Source organism: Medicago sativa, chromosome 7 (assembly GCF_051527215.1).
Source record: "Medicago sativa cultivar Bolivia chromosome 7, Bolivia_mono, whole genome shotgun sequence".
In the NCBI taxonomy this organism is placed as follows: Eukaryota; Viridiplantae; Streptophyta; class Magnoliopsida; order Fabales; family Fabaceae; genus Medicago; species Medicago sativa.
The window spans coordinates 85,264,080-85,285,560 of NC_140755.1; the positions used below are offsets into that span (position 1 = coordinate 85,264,080).

A 21,481-nucleotide genomic window follows, 5' to 3' on the forward strand; every position below is an offset into this window, starting at 1 on the left:
GGTTTGTGATATAATTGGCACTCAATATATAGATAGAGATGGAATGATTTTCATCCGTCTAAGAATTTAATTTAATAATATTTATTTGAAGGATTAATTTAATAATAATCTTATAATAAGTCTTTTTTGACAATATATCTTTATCTTTAAGCTATAGTACAATTGATTCTAGTCAAAAATAAAAAGTTATACGATTATAATTTTTATTGACTGTTTTTGAAAGAAAAAAATATGCATTTATTTTAATGACAATGGGTGTGATTTCTTTTTTGTTGAGGGAAATGCGTGAGTTTTGTTAAACGGCTAAACAATAATTTTAATTAAATTTCTTCAAAAATTGGCATCCTTAACATTTTATTTCCATGGTTTAAAAAAATTGGCATCCTTAACAAAAAAATTCGCAAATGCCCCTCAGAGCATAACTTAGTTGGTATATATATACATTGCATAAGATATGCGGATGAGAGTTCGAAACCTGACACCATACATGTTCACTTTTAAAGAAGTGAATTTCTAGCCAATTAGCTTTTTTCTTTACAAGCCAAAATGATATATACTACCACAATAAAAACAACTCCCTAGCACAAGGTGTGCAAGGTAGAGCAAAACAGTATTTCAACAAAAGCATCCGAAAGAAACATAGACAGAATGATAGTCAACCGAGACCCAAACATGCAAAGGGTTGGAAAACCAGCATTTTGAGCTTTCAGCCATCAATAGGTAGAGACTTTTCACTTTTTTCATCAGTTGTGGAATTAATTTTGCTTTATTATTAAAGAGCCTATTATTCCTTTCAGTTCACAACACCCAAACACAACAAAGGCAAATTAGTTGCAGAAAGGATTGATGACGCTTTAAACCTCTTGTAGAATGAGCAAACTTAGTAAAATGATTGAAAATATTTCCTGGAGGATACATCAATCCAATCCTTAACAACCTACTTGACAAAAAAAAATTGGCGGACTATATAAACATTCTAGCAAAACTCCAAATTATTAAGGATTCATTCCTTAAAAACTAGAGGATTAAGGAAAAAGAATACAGCGAATGTCCTACCACTCATTTGATAGTGTTTAACAACAAACATACTATATTGGTAAAACAAACAAACATGCATTGAATGAATGGAGAACATTTTTCAGAGTCACTATCTATTTTATGATGTTATATAACGTTTTCTAGAAAATGTGCTATACAATATTAGCCAAAAATAAAATAAAGTAATGCATAATATACATTATTATGGAGTTTTTTCATATGCAAACTTTTATTAAGATAACTAGCACAAGATGTGCAAAGTCACTCCAAAATTAACCAACGTATAACCAAAGTTTACAAAGAAATTAGTGCCACAGCCAAATTAGAATTCATAATGGACAAAACTAAGTATTCTGCTCTTTACCTAAATAGATTTGCTCATTCCCAAAGTAAATGATCAAAATGCCCCTGCGTGAGTTAACTTCCGCAACATGAGTTAACTCACGCTAGTGCAAATCTCTGCGTGACTTAACTCACATAGCGTGAATTAACTCATGCGGGGGCATTTTGATCATTTACTTTAGGAATGAGCAAATCCATTTGAGTAAAGAGCAGAATTCCAAAACTAATTGGCAGCCGCATCATTGCTCCCATCCAACATATAACAGAACCAGAAAAGCATAATGATACCCCCATTGTTACTAACAACGATAAAATCTGAGAGTCCACAAATTTTGAGTGGTTGATTGATATGATGTATTCCAATCCCACCTGACCAATATGGTTTCTATGAACAAAAAATATTTTGATTGTTAGTTTTTAAAATCCATTTACGAATCAAGTTTAAAAAAAAAGAGAGAGAAAAAACAAATATGAATATTGTGTTACGAGGATTGATTTTGTCATCTAAAAGTCTAACGACACGGTTGTTGTCCGCGTGTCTTCTATTATGTGTAATTATTCATTAATATATAAAATAAGATTAGTATGATGATCCAAAATCTAATTTTTGGAAACTTCTAAAGCGATGCAAGAGAATGAAACCTTTTTTTGTTAAATTTATTTCAAAATATGGGTGATTCTAGGGTGAGGGTTCAGTTAAGTCCCTCACCGGTGTACCACTTTATTTAACCATTGGATTTAATTAGGCCATATGATATCATTATTTGTGACCTTGCTTTGTATCTAATCCCTCTTCTACGCAACCAATTCTATCTCGCCTAACAAATCTACTTTCACCGAAGCACAACCACGATGCGGAGATCTGTTTGCTCCTCCGCTACATCTAAATATTTACTCCGAGTTCACACAATAAACCCCACAAATGCCTATCGTTTTGTATGATTCATCATTAAAAGCCATCAAAAAGACTTAATTGATTATTTAACAACGATTCTCCTTGGCCATTGGTAACCATGCTCTGGTAGTGTGTATCAATTTCACGTGATAAACAACAACAATTCATATGGGACTAATACTCAAAAACTACACTGGAATTATTTACTCTTATCGCTAATTCTTACAAACACTCATTTCAAATTAAATTCCTACTTGAATTCGTGTTATGTCAAAATCCTTTTCCTTCCTCAAATTTTTTCTTTTCTTAACATTTCCCTAAACTTGTTTTAATTTTATTTTCGATTCGGTGTGCGGCGGTGAAATAATCGCGCAAGAGAGATAATTGGTTGGAGAGAGGAGTTATTAAATTTAGATCATGTGTAGTCAAGTATAATGAAACAATATGATCTAATTAAATCCAACGGTTAAATAAAGTGGTACACCGGTGAGGGACTTAAATGAACCCTCACCCTAGAATCCACCTCAAAATATATATGTTTTGAAAACTAATTTTTTTTTTTGTTCAATATATAAATTTGAAAAGGACTGCAGTTGTAATAACACTCTTAAAATATCAATCCATTGAACGACTAATTTGATAAAAAAAAAAAAAAAACTATATATGTGACTACTTTTGATAGAACATATAAATGATATGTAATAAATGTTGTGTATGTCTTCCTGGTTTTAACTCTTTTCTTTTAGTGGATCTCCATCTATTTGATGATCATCCCTCTAATAATCATTGTTGATTGAGGAAATAATATTATGATGATGATGACGTCGCCGCTTACGTGAAGTGAATTGGAATTAATATGGGTGTCAATATCAACATGGTGGTGTTGCTAATTGCAATGGTTCAAAGTTAACAAGTTTGAATCCCCAACCCAACCATCCATCAAGGACAGTAGTGTATCACAGCCTCACAGGAGACATCAATTTTGTACTGTACTGCTTTCGGCATACTCATGCCCGTGACACTCAGCAGCTACACTTTCATTTCTTTATATAAATTATAAACTTTTTTTAATGAATATTTTTTTGAATTACTATGTTCCTCAATATAGTTTTATCGTCATCATTTAATGATGATTAATCTTTATTAAAAAACATGTAAACACATAAGATGAGTCATCTTCTTTCAATCGAATATTCTTTATTTGCAAAAGATAAATATCAAAATTCTCACCACTTTTTAATTTTAATAAGTCCATTTCTCTTACCATCTAAAAACTAACCTTTAAAAATGACTGAAATCTATTTAAATAGTTGATACATTCAAACAAATATTTTTATGCACCTAAAAAAATTATATTCTTCGAATATGAATCAAACTCTTAATTCAAATAGTTAAGAGATAAGTTTGTAGTACGCATTGCCACTAACACTTGACTTAGCAAGTAGCTAGCTAGTCTCCTCCACTTTTCTACACCCACCACGTCACACACAGAGCTTACATTCTATCCGCGTGAGTGGGTCTTCTTATGCATAACGAACAACATTCGGTTAAATTGCTTAGTATTACTCTATTCGTCTCAAAAGAAGAAAAAGATTGTCCAAAATTATAAGTTAATAAAACGTGTAAAATGTCCAAAACGTCATATATTACTACTGTTAATGTACCATATAGTTTCTCCTATACTATATTTTCCCCCTTAACTACTAGTATTATTAGTTTTTTTTTGTTACCATGATATTTGTACAAAGTTTCCACTGTCGCTTATCTTCGTCGAAAACATATGGGACACACAAGGGAGATTCTCCCCTTTCAATCGGAGTTTTTTCATAAGCATGAATCAAAAATCGAACCCATTTTCCCAGAATCCAAATCCCTTACCACTTGGACCAATCTATTTGTTGTTGGTTTAATTTTATTATTAGTACTCAATTCGGTTATTTTTATAAGAAGCAAAAATGTCAAACTTTTTTGTCCTTTTTAAAAGAAACATTGGTCATTTTTCAAGAGTGTTAGCTGTTAAGTTTCATTTGTACCCCTATTTACTATGAGAGAGAATATTAAAACTAAGCAAATTAGTTGAATTATGAGTAATTAATATATGGGTATGCAGATAATACTTTTAAATTTATAGAAATATTAAATGTGAATAACCATTTTCAAGATGTTTCTCCAGTTTTGATGAATAATGTGTTTTGTTTCTCATAATTAATTTGTTTTATTAGTATTGGGAAATACCTGATAAACGAGTCACATATAAGGACGAAACATTAAAATTGTGTATTTTTAGTTATTTCAATATTATTTATTTATTTTTTTTGCAAAAAATTCATTTATAATCAAAGTTATCTAAAAATATATTTTCAATAGAATTAATCAAAACGAATTTAAAAAAAATATGGTGCCCTGGGTGCCGCACCTCCCGCCCATGTTAGGGCCACCCCCTGCATATAAGAGCGGGGTGTTGTACATCCATATACTTAGCGATACAACCACCTCCCCCTGCAGTAAAGTGGTTATATGACATTTTGATTTAGTCAAATATATGCTGCAGCCACTTGGACCACGATTAAACATTATCATGACTCTAATAAGACCAATAACAAACGGCATCCAAGCTTACTAAGCATATTCAAACTTCGTGATCATGTTTAGCCATAAGTCGATAGCTGATTTAGCTTTCACCCGATTTTAAATGATCGGTTGATTAGACGTCAACTAATTTTGATGCAATTGATATGCAATCACTTTCAATAAGGCATGTAAGACCATCCACAATGGAGCTCCCTATTCGGGTGCTTAAGTGGGTTCCACATGTACACATCATTCATTTTACAATTTTTTAATGTCAATACCTAATAAGCACCCAATATTGTGGATGGTCTAACATCCCATAAGTTTATTTAAATTTAGTAGCCATGATCAACCATCGGTTGACAAGCAATTAAGTTGTTGGTTGATTTTTCATCAACTGGTTTCAACATGTGTTGATTGTGATGCAACCGATAGCAGTGACGGTTCTTGGTGGGAGCCCATGGTAGCCAGAACCCCCCACCAAAAAAATAAAATATAGAGGAAATGATCAAAATGTCCCCTGATATATTTGGATATTTTATCTCTGCCAACCCCGGTCTCACATGACACCCCACCCCAGTACTCTCTTTTCAGTTAGGTTGGTTTTGATTCTATAAGGCTAAGATAGACCATCTAGTTGGTAGATAGTACTTCACTCCGGTCATTAATATAGCGAAAATCAACTTTTTAGGTTCATTCATTAAATGATGTATTTTGTCAATATTATTGACTAGATACATCATTTAATGAATAAACCTAAAAAGTTAATTTTTGCTTATATTAGTGACCGGAGGAGTAATTTGAAGCGTTAGTCTTATGTTGGAGTTGTTGCGGTGACGCTTTTTAGATGAAATTTTATATGACTTTCATGAATTTCAATTATAATATTTAGTTAATACTCATCCGTCCCATATTACTTGGACCTATTTAGAATATTTGAATTATTCATGTAACATGCTTTAACTCTATTTTTCTAATAATATATAAAAACAAAATATAGCATATAAGATGTTAGATTCGTCTCGATTAATATTTTCAAAATATCAAATTTTCGTAATTTTTTCTACTAGATTATTAAAGAAATTTAAGTTTAAAATTGTACGTTGGCGTACGTGACGAGTATTAAGTCAAGTAATATGGGACGGATGAAGTATTAAGCTGCTCCCCCAATATTTTGGGTTAGATATGCTACTCGATAGCCAAATCATTACCTTAATAATTGCTTTAACTACTTATTTTGTTGGTATAAACATATCTAACCGCAAATCTTATATATAATATTGTTTTGACAAAACAGTATGTGAATATGAATTGTGTTCATATTGAATCCATGCAATCACTCAATTGGTCGTAGAGTTGTGAAAGGCCGTCGCATATATATGGACCATGAATATTTACATCATTACAATGGTCAACATCCCAAGGACCAGTTGCTGGACAATTCAACTTCGCATGAATAAAATTCAAATCATTAATGCATTGAATGGGACATTGTTACCCTACTTAACCATAAAATATTTATCGCATTAAATTAAATCAACTAGTACTTCAAGAGACGGACAAAGATAGGGACCATAAACTGTGTTGTGGTGTAGCATGCGGATTGTTGATGTATGTATCCACCCATTTTTGACTTGTGGGCAAACAGTAACAGATTTAATAACACTGCCACGTATAAGCTAATTTGTTTACGAGTCTTGGTTGTTGTCCCACCTTAGACACCTTCATAATTCCACTACATGAATTTTTAGGTGAGATAGGTCTCGCAAACTCATCGACATTAGTAGAATCCAAAAGCTTTTGTTAGGATTGTCTCTATTTGCTCAAAATAACGGAAGATGTAATTTAAAGAGTTATGAACACAGAAAATAGATGGTGGTTTATCTATATAAGTGGACTTCGTTTACACCGTGACAATCATAGTGTATCACGTCAAATCAAACATATTGATATTATATTTCAAAAGAACAAAGAGTTTCTTGTATTTGCACATATATTTACTTGAAAACATTTGAACATGATAAGCTAAGAAAAAAATTGATCATAGACATGTTCTCTTTCTCAAGGTTTTAAACTTTTGTCTGCTTTGCACTTTTTTTTATCTTCACAAGAGTTTTTGTCTTTGGCCTAGTCCTCCAATATTTGTAATTTCTCTTATTTTATTTTGATTAAATAAAAATACCCTTGGAGCCACACAAGAAAGATAATGTTCATTGATGCAAGAATATAGAATGTTGTATTTAAGAAAATAAAACCACTCATTAAATTTGAATTAAAAAAGGACATATGAAAATAAAAAAAACAAATACTCTCGACTCTAGCATGTTCTTCTTATTACAGAGGCATTGAACATTCAAAGAGTCCAATAATACAAATCAACCACTCTTACAATTTTTTTCTAAACTTTCTATTCTAAATTGGCAGCGAAGTTTTTTGTATCAACTTGTTCCAAATCTTCTTCTTCCTTGTTAATTTCAGCAATTTCTTCCAAGGGCTTGTAAGTGTAAAACCAAAAACAAATTCCAAAATAAATGAGATTTAGAACTTGAACACCACTAACAAGATAATAATAATATTCCAATTTACCCCTATTAAGGTTCCTATCAGGTAACCAATTATTTTCCTTGCCACTATATTTATGCACAAGTGTCACTATAAATGTACCAACATAGCTCCCAATAGCTATAATTATGCAATAGATAGCTGTAGCAGTACTTCTCATACTTTCAGGTGCTTGATCAAAGAGAAATTCAAAAAGTCCAACAGACATAAAAACATCAGCAAGTCCATGAAAGAAATATTGAGGTACCAACCAAAATACACTTATAGGAATAATTGCTTTTGGATCATCCAATAAATTGTACTTAGCAGCAACTTCTTTTCTTTTGATTTCTACAGGTGCTGAAATTAATGTAGCTATAATGTTGATTATAAATCCAATTCCCATTCTTTGTATGCATGTGATTCCGACGGGATTATTTGTGAATTTACGGACGATGGGGACAAATACGCGTTCATAAAGAATGACTCCTGTCATCATGGTTATAACACTGAAAACGGACATATTGGCCGGTGAAATTTGAAATGTAGGTGAAAGGTGACGGTCCATTGTTCGAGCTTGTTCGATGACGAAGCTAGGAAGGTGAGCTGAAGCAGCTATAAGTAAAATTCCTGATGCTGAAATTGGAAGGATTCTGATGATGGATTTTAACTCCTCAACCCTATGGACAGTTGCTAATTTCCAAAAGTTTGGTGGTGCATTTGGTTCTGTGCTTTCTTCCCCTGTGATGATTGCAGCCTTGTCCAACCATCTGTAGATATAACTCAAGAGAAACAAAATAAATATTAGAGGCAAATGAAAGTTCAACCCATTAGCCACTAAATTATGAAATTATACTTACAAATATGACATAGATGAATCCAACTTACTTCATGGTATGTTTGTGGTTCAGGCAAGTAATCTTAAATCAAGTAGAATGTGTTTGAGTAAAATAATTACAAAATTAGTGAATTAGAATTAGGCAATCCTTGCTTCAATTGATTTCTCTTTATTTTCTAAAAAATATTTTTGTTTCATCGGAGCGATTAAATTCTTCATTCTTAAATTTTGTCGAACTATTTTCATGGAATATCAAAAGTTGAAGACCAATTTAAAATAAGGACCAATATGAAAACTTTGAAAGTTTAGGAACCAATCTGCCATTTTTGAAATTTTACAAGGACCAATTTGTAAAATTTGAGAAATATAGAGACAAATTTGCAAAATTTGAAACAATTATTAAGATCAATTTGAGATTCACATTGTTTATATATAGTAAGGAAGGAATTTAAAATTTTTAGTTTTTAAGTGGTATTTGAAATCCCCTAAATTTAACTTTGACAAAATACTTCACAAAACCCTTTCATTTTAAAAATTCTTCAAATTTGTCATTCAAACAATGAATTTCAAATATAAGAATTTAGAACACCATCTAAAATTGCATTACCTAAAAAATAATCATTCACTAAGAGTTTCAAAAGAAGTATAAAAAAAAAAAAACCTAAATATTTGACTTACTTGTAGTCATTTGTGTGTAAAAGCCTTCCTTCCAAGGCAATAGCGGCATCAATCTCCCTATTTTGGTACAAAAATTTGGGATCATTTGGTAAAGTATGTTTCCTCTTTTTCACGGCTGCCACAATCACTTGTGCCAAACGAACCATAGGGCTCCCTTTAGGTTTTTCAGTCTTATAGAATGGTGAACCAAACACAAAGGCCACAATGGACAATAGCATGACAATTGTTGGTATGCCAAATCCCCATCCCCAACCAGTATTGTCTTGAATGTAAACCACAATGGTCAAAGCACTTAGAGAAGCTATACCCATGAAGAAAAAATACCAATTGAAAATGTTCCATTTTCTTGATGCTACACCTTTTTTTGACATATCAAATTGTTCTCCTAAAAATGGCACAACACAAGGTCTAATACCACCTGATCCAAGAGATATGAGAACAAGAGAGATGAAAAATATTGATAATTGTGAGGAGTTGGCTTTTTGGCAATTCACTTGTGTAGGACATGGTGGAGGACGCATGTGTGGGAGTATAGTTGATAATGTTATGCTTATCATTCCCTATATTGAGCAAAGTAGGGCAAAATATTTAGCATGATATATGAAATATGCTAAGTATTAAAATCATAATCTAATTTGGATATGCTAAGTAGTATGAGTGAAAGAGTATAGAGAGAAATGAACCAGTTCATAAATGATGGAAGCAATGGTAATGGTCCAGAAGTGACCAGCAAAGGACTCTGAAATGAGAGCACCAATGAGAGGTGTGAAGCTAGCAGTTCCACCAAAGATTGTGAGTGTGTTTGCAGCTGATACCAATGGCATATTCAACTCTTGAGTTAGGTAACTTATCAAGTTACCATTAAAACCAGTCACCGCAAATCTATCACATACCTCATTAGCTGCACATATGATGAATGCACTCCCAATTAGTTAGACTACATAATAGTAAAATAGTATATAATATGAAAATGAATAGTTTTTTTAAACCTATTTTCTAAGGTTGAAGAGTATCGAACTTAGGTCACTAAGGTTGAAGAGCAGGGCCGGATGCATGTTGTTCCGTGTGTGGGTTTGTGCCCACACAAATTTTTTAGAAACTTATTTTAGTAGTATAATGTTTCAATAGTTGACATTTTGATCATATGACCCACACTTACCATAAATCATTTCTCTCTTGACCCACACCTATCATTATATATAAATTTTTTAATATTATCAATAATTAGATGCGAAATCGAATAAGAGAAAACCAATATATTTTATGTCAAACTCGAACTAACCCAACCCATTGATGAGAATGTTAGTTTAGGTTGCTCCGAAGAGTTGTTAAACAATTAAAATAAATCAAAAATATTATGTAATTAAATTAAAGGACAACTAATAGTGAAGAATCATAAAATTGTATATGAAATCTGTATTAGTAGACGTACAAGTCAAAGGTCACACAATTAATCATAAGATTGCTGAGTCATTTTGTGAATTACTTAGGTCACAACTTGTGACTTACAAATTAAAGTAATGGCTAATTAATATTAGTTTTTTTCTAGGAATATTGGCCAAACTATTACCAGTTCATGATTCATGGTCATCTATAATAAAATACAATTCACTTGGCTTACACTATAAGATATTGTTTTAGAGGAATTACCCAATAACATATTAACATTGATGAGTCATTCTGATAATTAATTAAGTCACAACTTGACTTACAAAGAAATGGCTAAAGTATTACTCCTACTTGCACATGGTTCATAGTGTTTTTTATTTTAAAAACTAAAATGTCTTTTATGTGCATTTTGTGGAGATTAATTTTTTAAAATTATTGAGATTTATTTAAAAAGTTGATCTCACAAAAGATATGTTTTCCATGCACACCGACCAAATATTAACTTATAAACCAAATAATTAATATACTCAAATATCTACTACTTCTGTCACATTATATTGGTATTATTCATGGTCTTCTATATAACATACTATTTCCACCGTGTCCCACAATATAAATCATTCTTCTAAAAAATGTGTCATTTATATGTCCTTTTAACTATAAATCAAATATTAATTTTGTTTTCTCGTTTTATCCCTAATTATTTATTGCTCACTTTTTTCTTAATTCTTGTAATTAAATTTTGTTAACATTGGCTTAAGAGGAGGGACGGATGCATGTGCACAAGTCTGTAGGTTGGCGCCTGCACTAAATTTTGAGGAATTTTTTTAGGTGGTAGAAATATAGTAATATATAGTAATAGTTGAAATGTTGACTAAATGGCCCACACAAACCACACAACACTTTTATCTTAGCCCACACATAAACACACACCTTGACACAACATCACAGCCTTTTCCAAATATAAATGGTTAAACAATTGTATAGTTACTTATATAGAAAAAGATACTTTTGTTGGTATTGAAAATGAGAAAATCATTCAATGTTTAATTACTTATATTTATGCTTTGAAATTTATATATATATATATGGTGCCCCCACTTTCCAAAATTTCTGGATCCGTCATGTTAAGAGCACTTGTTATTATTTGTCATTGCAGTATTATTTTTATATTATTAATAATGAATATATATTTTGTAAAAGAAGTCATGATTTTTTTTACATAAGATTATTAGTACTCTAGTAAAGGGAACTCATTTTATGATAGAAATTAGTGCACTCAATATTTGACTTGAAAATAATTCTTCAAAATAAACTTTCACAAAGCTAGAAAGTCAACTCATTGTGAATTACTGTAATATAATATCTCTCTCCAACAAATTCATCATCGAACGTAACTAAGGAATAAGCCCAAGACAAAAAGGAGAAGGATATGGTTAAGGAGAAGATTCAAAAGGAAGTCATAACTCTAAGAAAACGAAAAAGCAAGCAAATAAATTGCAGAAACTACATAATAATGAGAATAAAAATGAAAGTGAATAGAAAGTGAGAACACTGACCAAGGATGAAAGGCAGTGTCCGGATACCTCCTCGTCGCCGCGGGGGTTTGCTCTTGTTGTCGAGTAGTTCTTCTTTCACCATCACCACTTCCTCACTTCCCATGGCCATACACTTCCCTATCTCCATACGCAGATCTTAAATGTGCTACATATACTTCTATTATGTCTCTAGCTTAATTAGTATCCATTTGCATTTTTGAACTTACCAATATATAGATACTATGACATAATGATTATATTAATAACAGTTGCAATAAAAAAATCAGTACAGAGTGGCTTCAATTCACACTAATTGGCTTTAGTGAGGTAAACGTTTAAATATGGTTTTAGTCTTTAAAAAATATTATTTTATTTTCATCCCTAAAAATGTATCATTTTTTTTAATTTGTCATTTATGTTTTGTTTTAGTCTTGTAAGTTTTGTTCATATTGGTTTATGTAATTTTAATTTTAATCCTTATTTTGAAAGACTAAAATTAAATATTCTACGTATCTTCGTATTACATAGACCAATTTCATTTTTTTTCAAGTACTAAACAAAGAGTGACATTTTCTTATAATCGATTATAAGAGATACTCAACTCGCGAACAAAAGATTTTCCATAAAAAAGACTGATATATATAGAAGCTTACATAAATTCCCTAAAAAAGAAAGTACTAAAACAAATAAATTTTTAAATGATCTTGCTAACAAGTATTTTTAGAAATTTCAGAGTTAGACCCTTAATTATAAAATTTAGCTCACTAACCCGAAATATTGCAATAGGGAACACTAGAACAAGATGCTAAAGTCTCCTCAATCATAATCTAAGAAGCAACTGATGCAGACAGATAACATCGTACAAGTAGATGTTCTGTTAAACACCAAATAAGGATGACATGTTTTTTTATTTCAGAGAAGCAACTAGCCATTATTTCATTAAGAAAATCAAAATCCATATACCCCAGTGAAAGCTGGCATTGAATTATGTGAATCCCACACAAGTCAAGTAGAAAGTACTAGTATTTTGCATAATTATTAACGCACCAGTTGTTTCCATTAATTATTAAGACCATTTAGTTTGATTTGAAGCATATACACAGGGGAGGTTTAACCAGCAATATGAGTTATTTTACAATGGACACCAGTTTGGCAGTTCATGACATAAAGAGCAATCAACTCATATAGTTTGCTTTACAAACACTGATTGGGAGGTGTTGGAAAATACACAGTTGAGAGAGTGTTAAATGTAAGATTTTTCATCAGATCCGTAGCAAATTAGGATCTAGGGTCTCGAAATTTTAATTTTTTATGAGAAAATTTGAATCAGCATGGTCGGAATCATCAATCATCTGAGACGGTTATAATGTGATTGTACACGTGATTGAAGATCATGCCTCAATGGTGGTGCGATGCCATTGTGGAGGCTAGCGCAACAACAATATTGTGGCCGCAATTTGAAACCATACTCATTAGTACCAAGAACATCCTTATTGTGAAAATCAGGTTGAGAGGGCTAAAGCTCATACTCAATTGCAAGGTAATAGCTATTTCTAACCAATATATGTAACCAACTCCAATTGACACTAAATAATTTTTTTCTAACTAACTTTAAACTGATATTCGTAACACTTTTCACCATATAAATCAGAAGAGAATTGCTCTTTGAGGTTATTCTTGGACATCATTTTTAGCTAATGCAAGTAGATCAAAATTTAGACTTATAATCATAACTTTATTCATATATTTTCTAATAATAGTTCTTTATGTTTAAGAAAATGAAATCACTTATTGGCATCAAAAGACTAAAGTTAATTTAAAAATGAATAATAAACTATGACATGTACTTACATTTTCATCTAAGTACAATACTAATACCAACAAGATCATAATTCATTCATCCTTTGCAAATTCTCTTTTCTCGTCCACCTTACTCTCTTTCAAACTAACCAATGAGACTTCTCCATTGATCTGTTCCAAATCTCCTTGATTATTTTCACTAATTTCTTCCAAGGGCTTGTAATTGTAAATCCATGCACATATTACATAATAAATGAAATTTATGACTTGAATCCCACCAACAAGAAAATAATAGTACTCCAATCTACCCCTATTCAGGTTCCTATCAGGTAACCAATTCCTCTCCTTACCAGTATACTTATGCACAAGTGATACCAGTAATGTACCAATAAAGTGTCCAATAGCTATAGCTATGCAGTACAATGCAGTAGCACTACTTCTCATACTTTCAGGTGATTGATCATAGAGAAATTCTAAATGTCCAACATTCATGAAAACTTCAGCCACTCCATGCAAAAATACTGAGGTACCAACCAAAACACACTTATAGGGATAATTGCTTTTGGACTATCCAATAAGTGGTATTTGGAAGCAACTTTTTTCTTTTGATTTCCACCAATGCTGAAACTATAGTGGCTATAATGTTAATCACAAAGCCTATTCCCATTCTTTGCAAACATGTGATTCCAGCAGGATTCTTTGTGAATCTACGGATGAATGGAACAAATAAGCGTTCGTATAGAATAACACCTGTCATCATGGTTAGCACGCTGAAAATTGCCATACTGGCCGGTGAAATTTCGAATGAGTGAGAGAGATGACGATCCATTGTGCGAGCTTGTACAATCACAAAACTATGTTGAGATGATGATGCAGTTATGAGTAAAATTCCTGATGCCCAAATTGGAAGCATTCTAACCAGGCATTTTAACTCTTCAACTCTATGAACAGTGGCTAAGTTCCATAAGTTTGGTAGTTTATTCGAATTTTTGGCTTCTTCGTCTGTTACAATTGCAGCCTTGTCTAGCCACCTACAAATATAAATTAACTTGAGAATAATCAATTTACTGGTATTAAGTTTGCATATGCAAATTCCTCTTCCACCATTGATTTTTATCAAGAATATACTTGCAAATATGTGTCAATAGAACCTAATCGTCTCAAAATAAGTGTCTCATTTCTGATATGCGTACTTTTTAAGAAAATGATTTCTTATATCATCTTGCAAAACAAAATAATGTGTTAAAATTAAAATATCCTAGTACTTGAGTTTAAATCTACTCTTGTTTGAGTAAGAAATGCACAATTTTGCTGGAAAGTTCGAAGGAAAGCAACAACGACCTAATGCTCTAAGATCACAAAAAAGGGAAACGCCACATTTTTACTCAAAACATAAATGCATTAGGTATATGACTCAAATCTTTTATATAGTCAATATTTAATCCATTCATAATCAATGCGAGACAAATCATTCACACTTGAATTGGACGAGTTTTTCTCAAACAAAAAAATTGTGAGTTAGACTTACTTAAATTGATCTGTGTGGGAAAGCCTTCCTTCCAAAGATATAGAAGAATCAAGTTCCACATTATGGTACAAAAGCTTAGGATCATTTGGCAAAACCTCATTCCTCTTTCTAAATGCTGCCACAATCACTTGTGCCAATCTTAGAAATGGACTTCCACTTGGTTTCAAAGTCTTGTAGAGTCTTGATCCCAACAGAAAAGCAATGATAGCTATAAACATAGCAATGGTTGGAATACCAAGACCCCAACCCCATCCCATATGATCTTGAATGTAAACCACAATGGTCAAAGCACTTAATGAAGCAAATCCCATACAAAAAAAGTACCAATTGAAGAGGTTCCATTTTCTAGATTCAACACCTTTTTTGGTCATGTCAAATTGATCTCCTGAAAAAGGTACAACACATGATCTAATGCCACCTGATCCAAGAGATGTGAGAAAGAGTGCTAGATAGAGTATCCATAGTTGTGAGGATTTGGCTTCTTGACAGTTCACTTGTGTTGGGCAGGGTGGAGGACGAAAATGAGGCACTATAGCTGATGTTGTTATAGTGATTAGTCCCTGCAATAATCAGAAAAGTACTTTTAGTCTTTTAGTAGGAATTGGTGTAGAACTGAAATGAAAAGGTTCATCCTTTTACTTATGCTTAATTACTATAAAATATCAAATTAGTGATACAAATTTGAGATAATGAAATGAAGGTTTAAATTTGTGACTTGCATAAATAAAATTTTACTCATTTGCCACGTGGATGTCATGCCAATAAAATGTATAAGTGACAGTGCTAATTAGGACTAGGACTTTTGTTAGTCCGGTCAACAAAAAATCAACATTATATAATATATAATTGAAGTTTTTGTTTTATAGAAAGGTTTCAATTTTACGAGGACTAATAATATATTTAATCAAAAAATTGAATATGTCTCTACTTTTATTTTATATACTTTTTTCATCTCTATATTTCTTTGCTCATTCATTTTTTTCTTTCTATTGTCATTTGGATTGAAATTGTTTCAAATCAAAATGATCAATTAGTGTCTGAAACAAAAAATTAGTTTAATCTTGAAGACAGTTTTTTTAAAAAACAAAAAAATACTTGTTAGAGACATTATATTAAATTATTAATGTGTAGTCACGGGTCACCTAACACCTTAGACTTTGGGAATAATTCAATGCAAGCACACAGATATATATTACTAGTATGGACACTGTGCCAAACACGGGCTAGAATATCGTTATACTTTATGGAGAGAATATTATGATATATCATGTGTCTAGTAAAGTCTAGCATTGGATAAAAGAGTCGAGGTTAACCAACAAATAATCCACTCCATCTAGAATGAAATATATGTAAAGATCTAAAAAGTTTAATGTATTCGGTTTAAGATTCAAATCAAATAGTACATTTGACTGTTTGAATTATTTTCTTAAATTTCATTCCAGAAGAAGTAACTGTTATATTTGTTTTATATAACATCAGTTATTTAGAAAAAAAGTAGTATATTTATGTACTAAAAAAAGTATATTTTGACCAACAAATTGAAAAGGCTTTTATTTTGAACAGTAGGTAACTAGGAAAGTGATGACATGGAGTTTGATAAGTGGAGAGTGTAAAAAATGAACCAGTTCATAGATGAGAGTTGCAAAAACAATAGTCCAAAATCTTCCTGCAAAAGAATCAGCAATGAAAGCACCAAGAAGAGGAGTCAAGCTAGACAATCCACTAAAGTTGCTGAGAGTGTTGGAAGCTGAAACCAATGGCATATTCAATTGTTGTGTAAGGTAGGTTATCATGTTTGCATGAAAACCAGCGCTCGCAAATCTATCACACACTTCATTTGCTGCATTTCAAATAATCATCCAAATTAACTTTATTACTTTATGCAGAATACTATGCAACTAGACAGCAATATACTACTAACTCATATGATTAGTATTAAATTAAGATTAGAGTAAAAGTACAAAATGATCCTTGAGAATAAGAAATACACGGACTTATAATTGGTCTCTGAGAAATAAAAATATTAACTTATTAGTCCTCAAAAATATCAAATACGTATCAGTCAAATTAATTCCTTTTAGGACAACTTTTAGAAATATTTTTGACTCAAAAAACTATTTTAATTGAGATTTGAAATATTTGATGACTCAAAATCTTTTTAAATAATGCTAGCAACGCACTTTTAGACACACATTCAACACACTAATTTTTAGAGTATTGGTTAAAATTTATCTTGATCCCATCATATACACACATGATTTCGTGAGTGTTTGGAAAAACGCAAAGTCACGTTTATGATGTGCGTTTTTTCGAACTCTATTGTTACTAGCTTCTGAAAAGAAAAAATAACGTTTATGACGTGCTTTTTCAAAAATAACATCAAAATAAAATGTGTCTAGGGACATGTTATATTTCCCCTTTCACTGCGAAACCAAACAAGCTATTAGTGTGTGTTAAAGAGTGTTTGCTAGCACTCTTCAATCTCATTGACATATCTAATTTCAGCCAAACAAACTGATTGAACAGCTAACACAAGATCGTTGGTTGGACAATAAAGGGGAGAAAATGAATCTGCAGAAGTTAAAAGCTACTGGTAGCAACTAAGTTTTTTTTTTTTTTTTTTGAGGGATGGTAGCAACTAAGTTTATAAGCAGAAGTATATACAATAATTAATGGAAATTAAGAGTTTAATATTGTGAGGGAGGACTGACCAAGGATGAAAGGTAATGTTCGGATGCCTCCTCGTTGCTGCCGCTTGCTCTCTTTCTCCACCATCTTGCCATTCCCTCTAATGCCTTTCTCTTCCTCCATATCTAACATGTCTTAAATCTAATAATGCTACACACCGATATTGTCTATGTATATATATACATCTTGCACTATGCTAATTAATCATACTTTCATATATAAATAAAATTCACATTTATATAAAATAAAAAATAAAAAAATGGTCTTACTCGGAAATCTCAAGAGTTTGACTTTTTTGATTAATTATATAGTTGATCAATATTAATAGTATTATTTTTGGGACATAAACTTTATATGAAAATGGTAAAAAAAATTATACGAAATATTTTTAAGGAATATGAAAACTTAATAAAAATACTTGGTACATCATAAGAAATGTTCACACTAAATTTCGACGGACTAAAATTTGGAGCAAACATTATGAAACTTATTAATATACTAATAGAAATATTTAGCATAGGGAAAAATATATTTGTTCAACTCAATAACATTTTTTTTAAGGAACAACCCAATAACATTTGAATGATATATTCTGTAAAAAAAAAATTGAATGATATATAAACAATATCTTACGACTTAACTAGAGGGTTTAGGTTTAAATCTAACCTTGAAAACGCAGCGGTGTAAAAATTTGGAGGGAGAGTTTTTTCAGCCGTATTTGACTTAAAGGGTTGATCTATATAGTTGCACGTAAAATATATTTTGACCACAAAAGCACGAGAAGTCACGGATGCGATAAATCAACCTATAGTAAGACTTTACTTACGCCTCATAGTCGAACTTCGGATGTATGACTTCTCGACTTTAGCTCCTAAAATTATAGGAAACTAACTTTTTCCACTAGAACTAACTTTCTTGATTAAAATTCTAGGAAACTCGTAAAGAAAAAAATCCTCTTGATTAAAATTCACCTAAGTTAATAATGCCAAATATGATGACGCCCTCCGTTACGCCATGCGAGAACTTTTATTGTAATCAATACTAAGTTGTTTAGCCATGGCTCTCTCAAGGGGACGAATCCAACAAAAAAAATCCTCAAATCTTCACATAAAAGGACAGGTTTTTCTACTATACACACACACTATACACAGCACAATCTTGTAGGTCCTTCGGCATAGTGTGATGTCCGTGACACTTAGCTGATTAATTTATAGTTTATTTTATTCATGCCATATTTTATATCATTAGATTTCCAGTAGATAAGGATTCCAGTTAATTACTGGACGATCGGTCGATTTTCAATGATAAATTTAGGAACGAGATTTTCAATGATAAATTATTCTCACGATGTCAGTGTTCATTACAATTAACATGCCACAGCCATATGAGTACCAATGAAAGAATGTGAATTATAACAGCTACCATCATAGTGTGTTTGAATAAAGCAAATTATTTTTTATATTACAGAATACCATATAACAATGTTTTTTTTTTCTAAAAAAAATCAAACTAGTCCACCAAAATTGACATCGGTAAAAATCGGGTATTAAGAAGAACTCACTCCAAGATCTCAAACTAATACCAACGAACCAACCCAAATAGATTACCATAAAGCAATTAATGAGAAATTTTATTCAAAGTAAGCCGATCTCTTTTCGAATAACCACCTAAAGCACCAAAATACACGAGATGCTCATAAAGAAAACTGTGAGACACTATTTCAAGTCCTAACCAATTTGCCACCAAAGACCATAACCTACCAAACAAATCGCATCGAAGAAATAAGTGACCCCTATCTTTATTCATATCACACCCTCTTGTACAAGTTTGGTCGTTGTTATTAATAACCCCTCCTCATCCTGCAAGTTGTCTTTAGTAGGAATGCGGTTGAGAAGCGTACGCCAACATAAAAAGAGAAACTTTCAACAATGAAGGAAGGGATCGGTTTGGTGGCGAATATCAATAAGATCGGAGAGGGTGTTGTAAAGGGAGTGGGGAGTTGGTTGGTTGGTTGATAGTATCAAGCGTGTGGTGGGAGATTGGTCTTCTACCTTGTTTTAGAAGGACCCTTGGTTGGAGGGAATTCTATTTTATGATAGGTACAACAAGTTATATGAGTTGGTAGAGAGCAAAATGACGACGATGGCTAATCTGCATTCTTTCGGTTGAGGAGTGAATGGTGAGGCGCATAAGTGGCGTAGGCGTCTGTTTGATTAGGAGGAAGAACAAGTGGGAGAACTTAGTGGGTTGGTAACGTCTTTTGTTTTACGGGATGTAGAGGAGGATAGGTGGATTTGGCCGTTAATTTCTTCCAAACGTTATTCGATGAGCGGCGCTTATCACCAAGGCCGTCCATAAGAATTCGGAGGCTCGGCTGCAGGAATGAAAAGAGGTCAATGATAAAATCAAAACGTATTTTTTTTTAAAAGAGCAATGTTCTATTTATATTTTTTAAAAAATAAATATAAGGTGCCGTATATATACGGTACACCCAAAGTGAAAATGACTACCGTATACATGAGGAACCCCCACCTAACACCAAAAGCAAGAGGACTTAATTCTAATAGGCCTAAAAGGCTAAAACAAGGGGACGAGAAAATGGCTGGGGGTATTAAAAAAAAATTGGAGGGCAGTAGTACTAGTGGGTATTAATTTTTTTGAGGCCCATGACTGAGGGAGGCCCAGCTCTGTTGAGCTGTTTGCACCCCCTCAGGGGCCGGGCCTGCTTATCACTACTTGATATATGCGAACCTTAATACTACTTTGGACATCAGTTACATTGTTGGGTTAAAGGCAGTTTCGTTGAAAGTTTCTCTTTTTGTTTGTCATCTGCTTCTCAACCGCATCCCTGCTAAATACAACTTACACAAAAGGGGAGTTACTAATAACAACGACCAAACTTGTGGAGGAAGGTGTGATATGAATGAAGATAGGGATCACTTATTTATCTGATGCAATTTTTTTGGCAGGTTATGGTCTTAAGTAGCAAATTGGTTAGGATTTGAAATAATGTCTCACGGTTTTCTTTATGAGCATCTCATGCATTTTGGTGTTTTAGGTGGTTATTTGAAAAAAGATCGGCGTTCTTTGAATATTATTTGGTTTTCGACTGTGTGAATAATTTGGAAAGTGCGCAATGCATGTATTTTTAAGCACAAAGAGGAAAGTTTGCAAACTTTATGTTCAATCTTTTTTGTGGTTGAAAAAAATCGAAATACATTATATTTGTCACTTATTTCTATTTGTTGATCCATTGAGTCATGGTCACAAAGTTGTTGTGCACATGGATGTTAAAATCAACAAATGAAATTACACTTTTGGTTCAACGTTATGTCTTAGTGGTCCTCAAATTGATTGAAAATCATTCTTTTATTGATTATAAGTGTGATTTTTTTAACTGAAACATTATATGGCTACTAGAATTAATATCGATATTGTCCCATGATTAAACAAGTTTGTTAATTAATTATTTTTCAAAAAAAAAAAAGAGTTTATATATTTGTGATTTGTGTTAGGATCAATCTAATTTTTTCTTGATATTGTCTCGTCATAATTGAACCCGAACCTCATCGACTTCGATCAAAAATTTAGAGTCAAATTTAGGTCTAAAAATTGGCTCAAATTAATGTTAAAGT

General features: G+C 32.1%; 1 protein-coding gene and 1 pseudogene across 2 annotated transcripts; both read right to left on the reverse strand.

Annotated features, from left to right (window-relative positions):
• Window positions 1–7,085: 7,085 nt before the first annotated feature.
• LOC146909553 (protein NRT1/ PTR FAMILY 3.1-like) lies at window positions 7,086–12,035 on the reverse strand. Its single transcript, XM_085727832.1, has 4 exons — window positions 11,852–12,035; window positions 9,587–9,804; window positions 8,904–9,463; window positions 7,086–8,157 (listed from the first exon to the last, which is right to left on the reverse strand). Exons 1-4 carry the CDS (start codon window positions 11,976–11,978, stop codon window positions 7,254–7,256), a joined length of 1,809 nt encoding a protein of 602 aa, XP_085583958.1. The 5' UTR covers window positions 11,979–12,035; the 3' UTR covers window positions 7,086–7,253.
• Window positions 12,036–13,544: 1,509 nt separating this feature from the next.
• Window positions 13,545–17,995, reverse strand: LOC146909554 (protein NRT1/ PTR FAMILY 3.1-like; annotated as a pseudogene). The gene is made up of 4 exons (XR_015019877.1): window positions 17,870–17,995; window positions 16,781–16,998; window positions 15,159–15,718; window positions 13,545–14,661 (listed from the first exon to the last, which is right to left on the reverse strand). The product of XR_015019877.1 is annotated as a protein NRT1/ PTR FAMILY 3.1-like (transcript).
• Window positions 17,996–21,481: the final 3,486 nt, after the last annotated feature.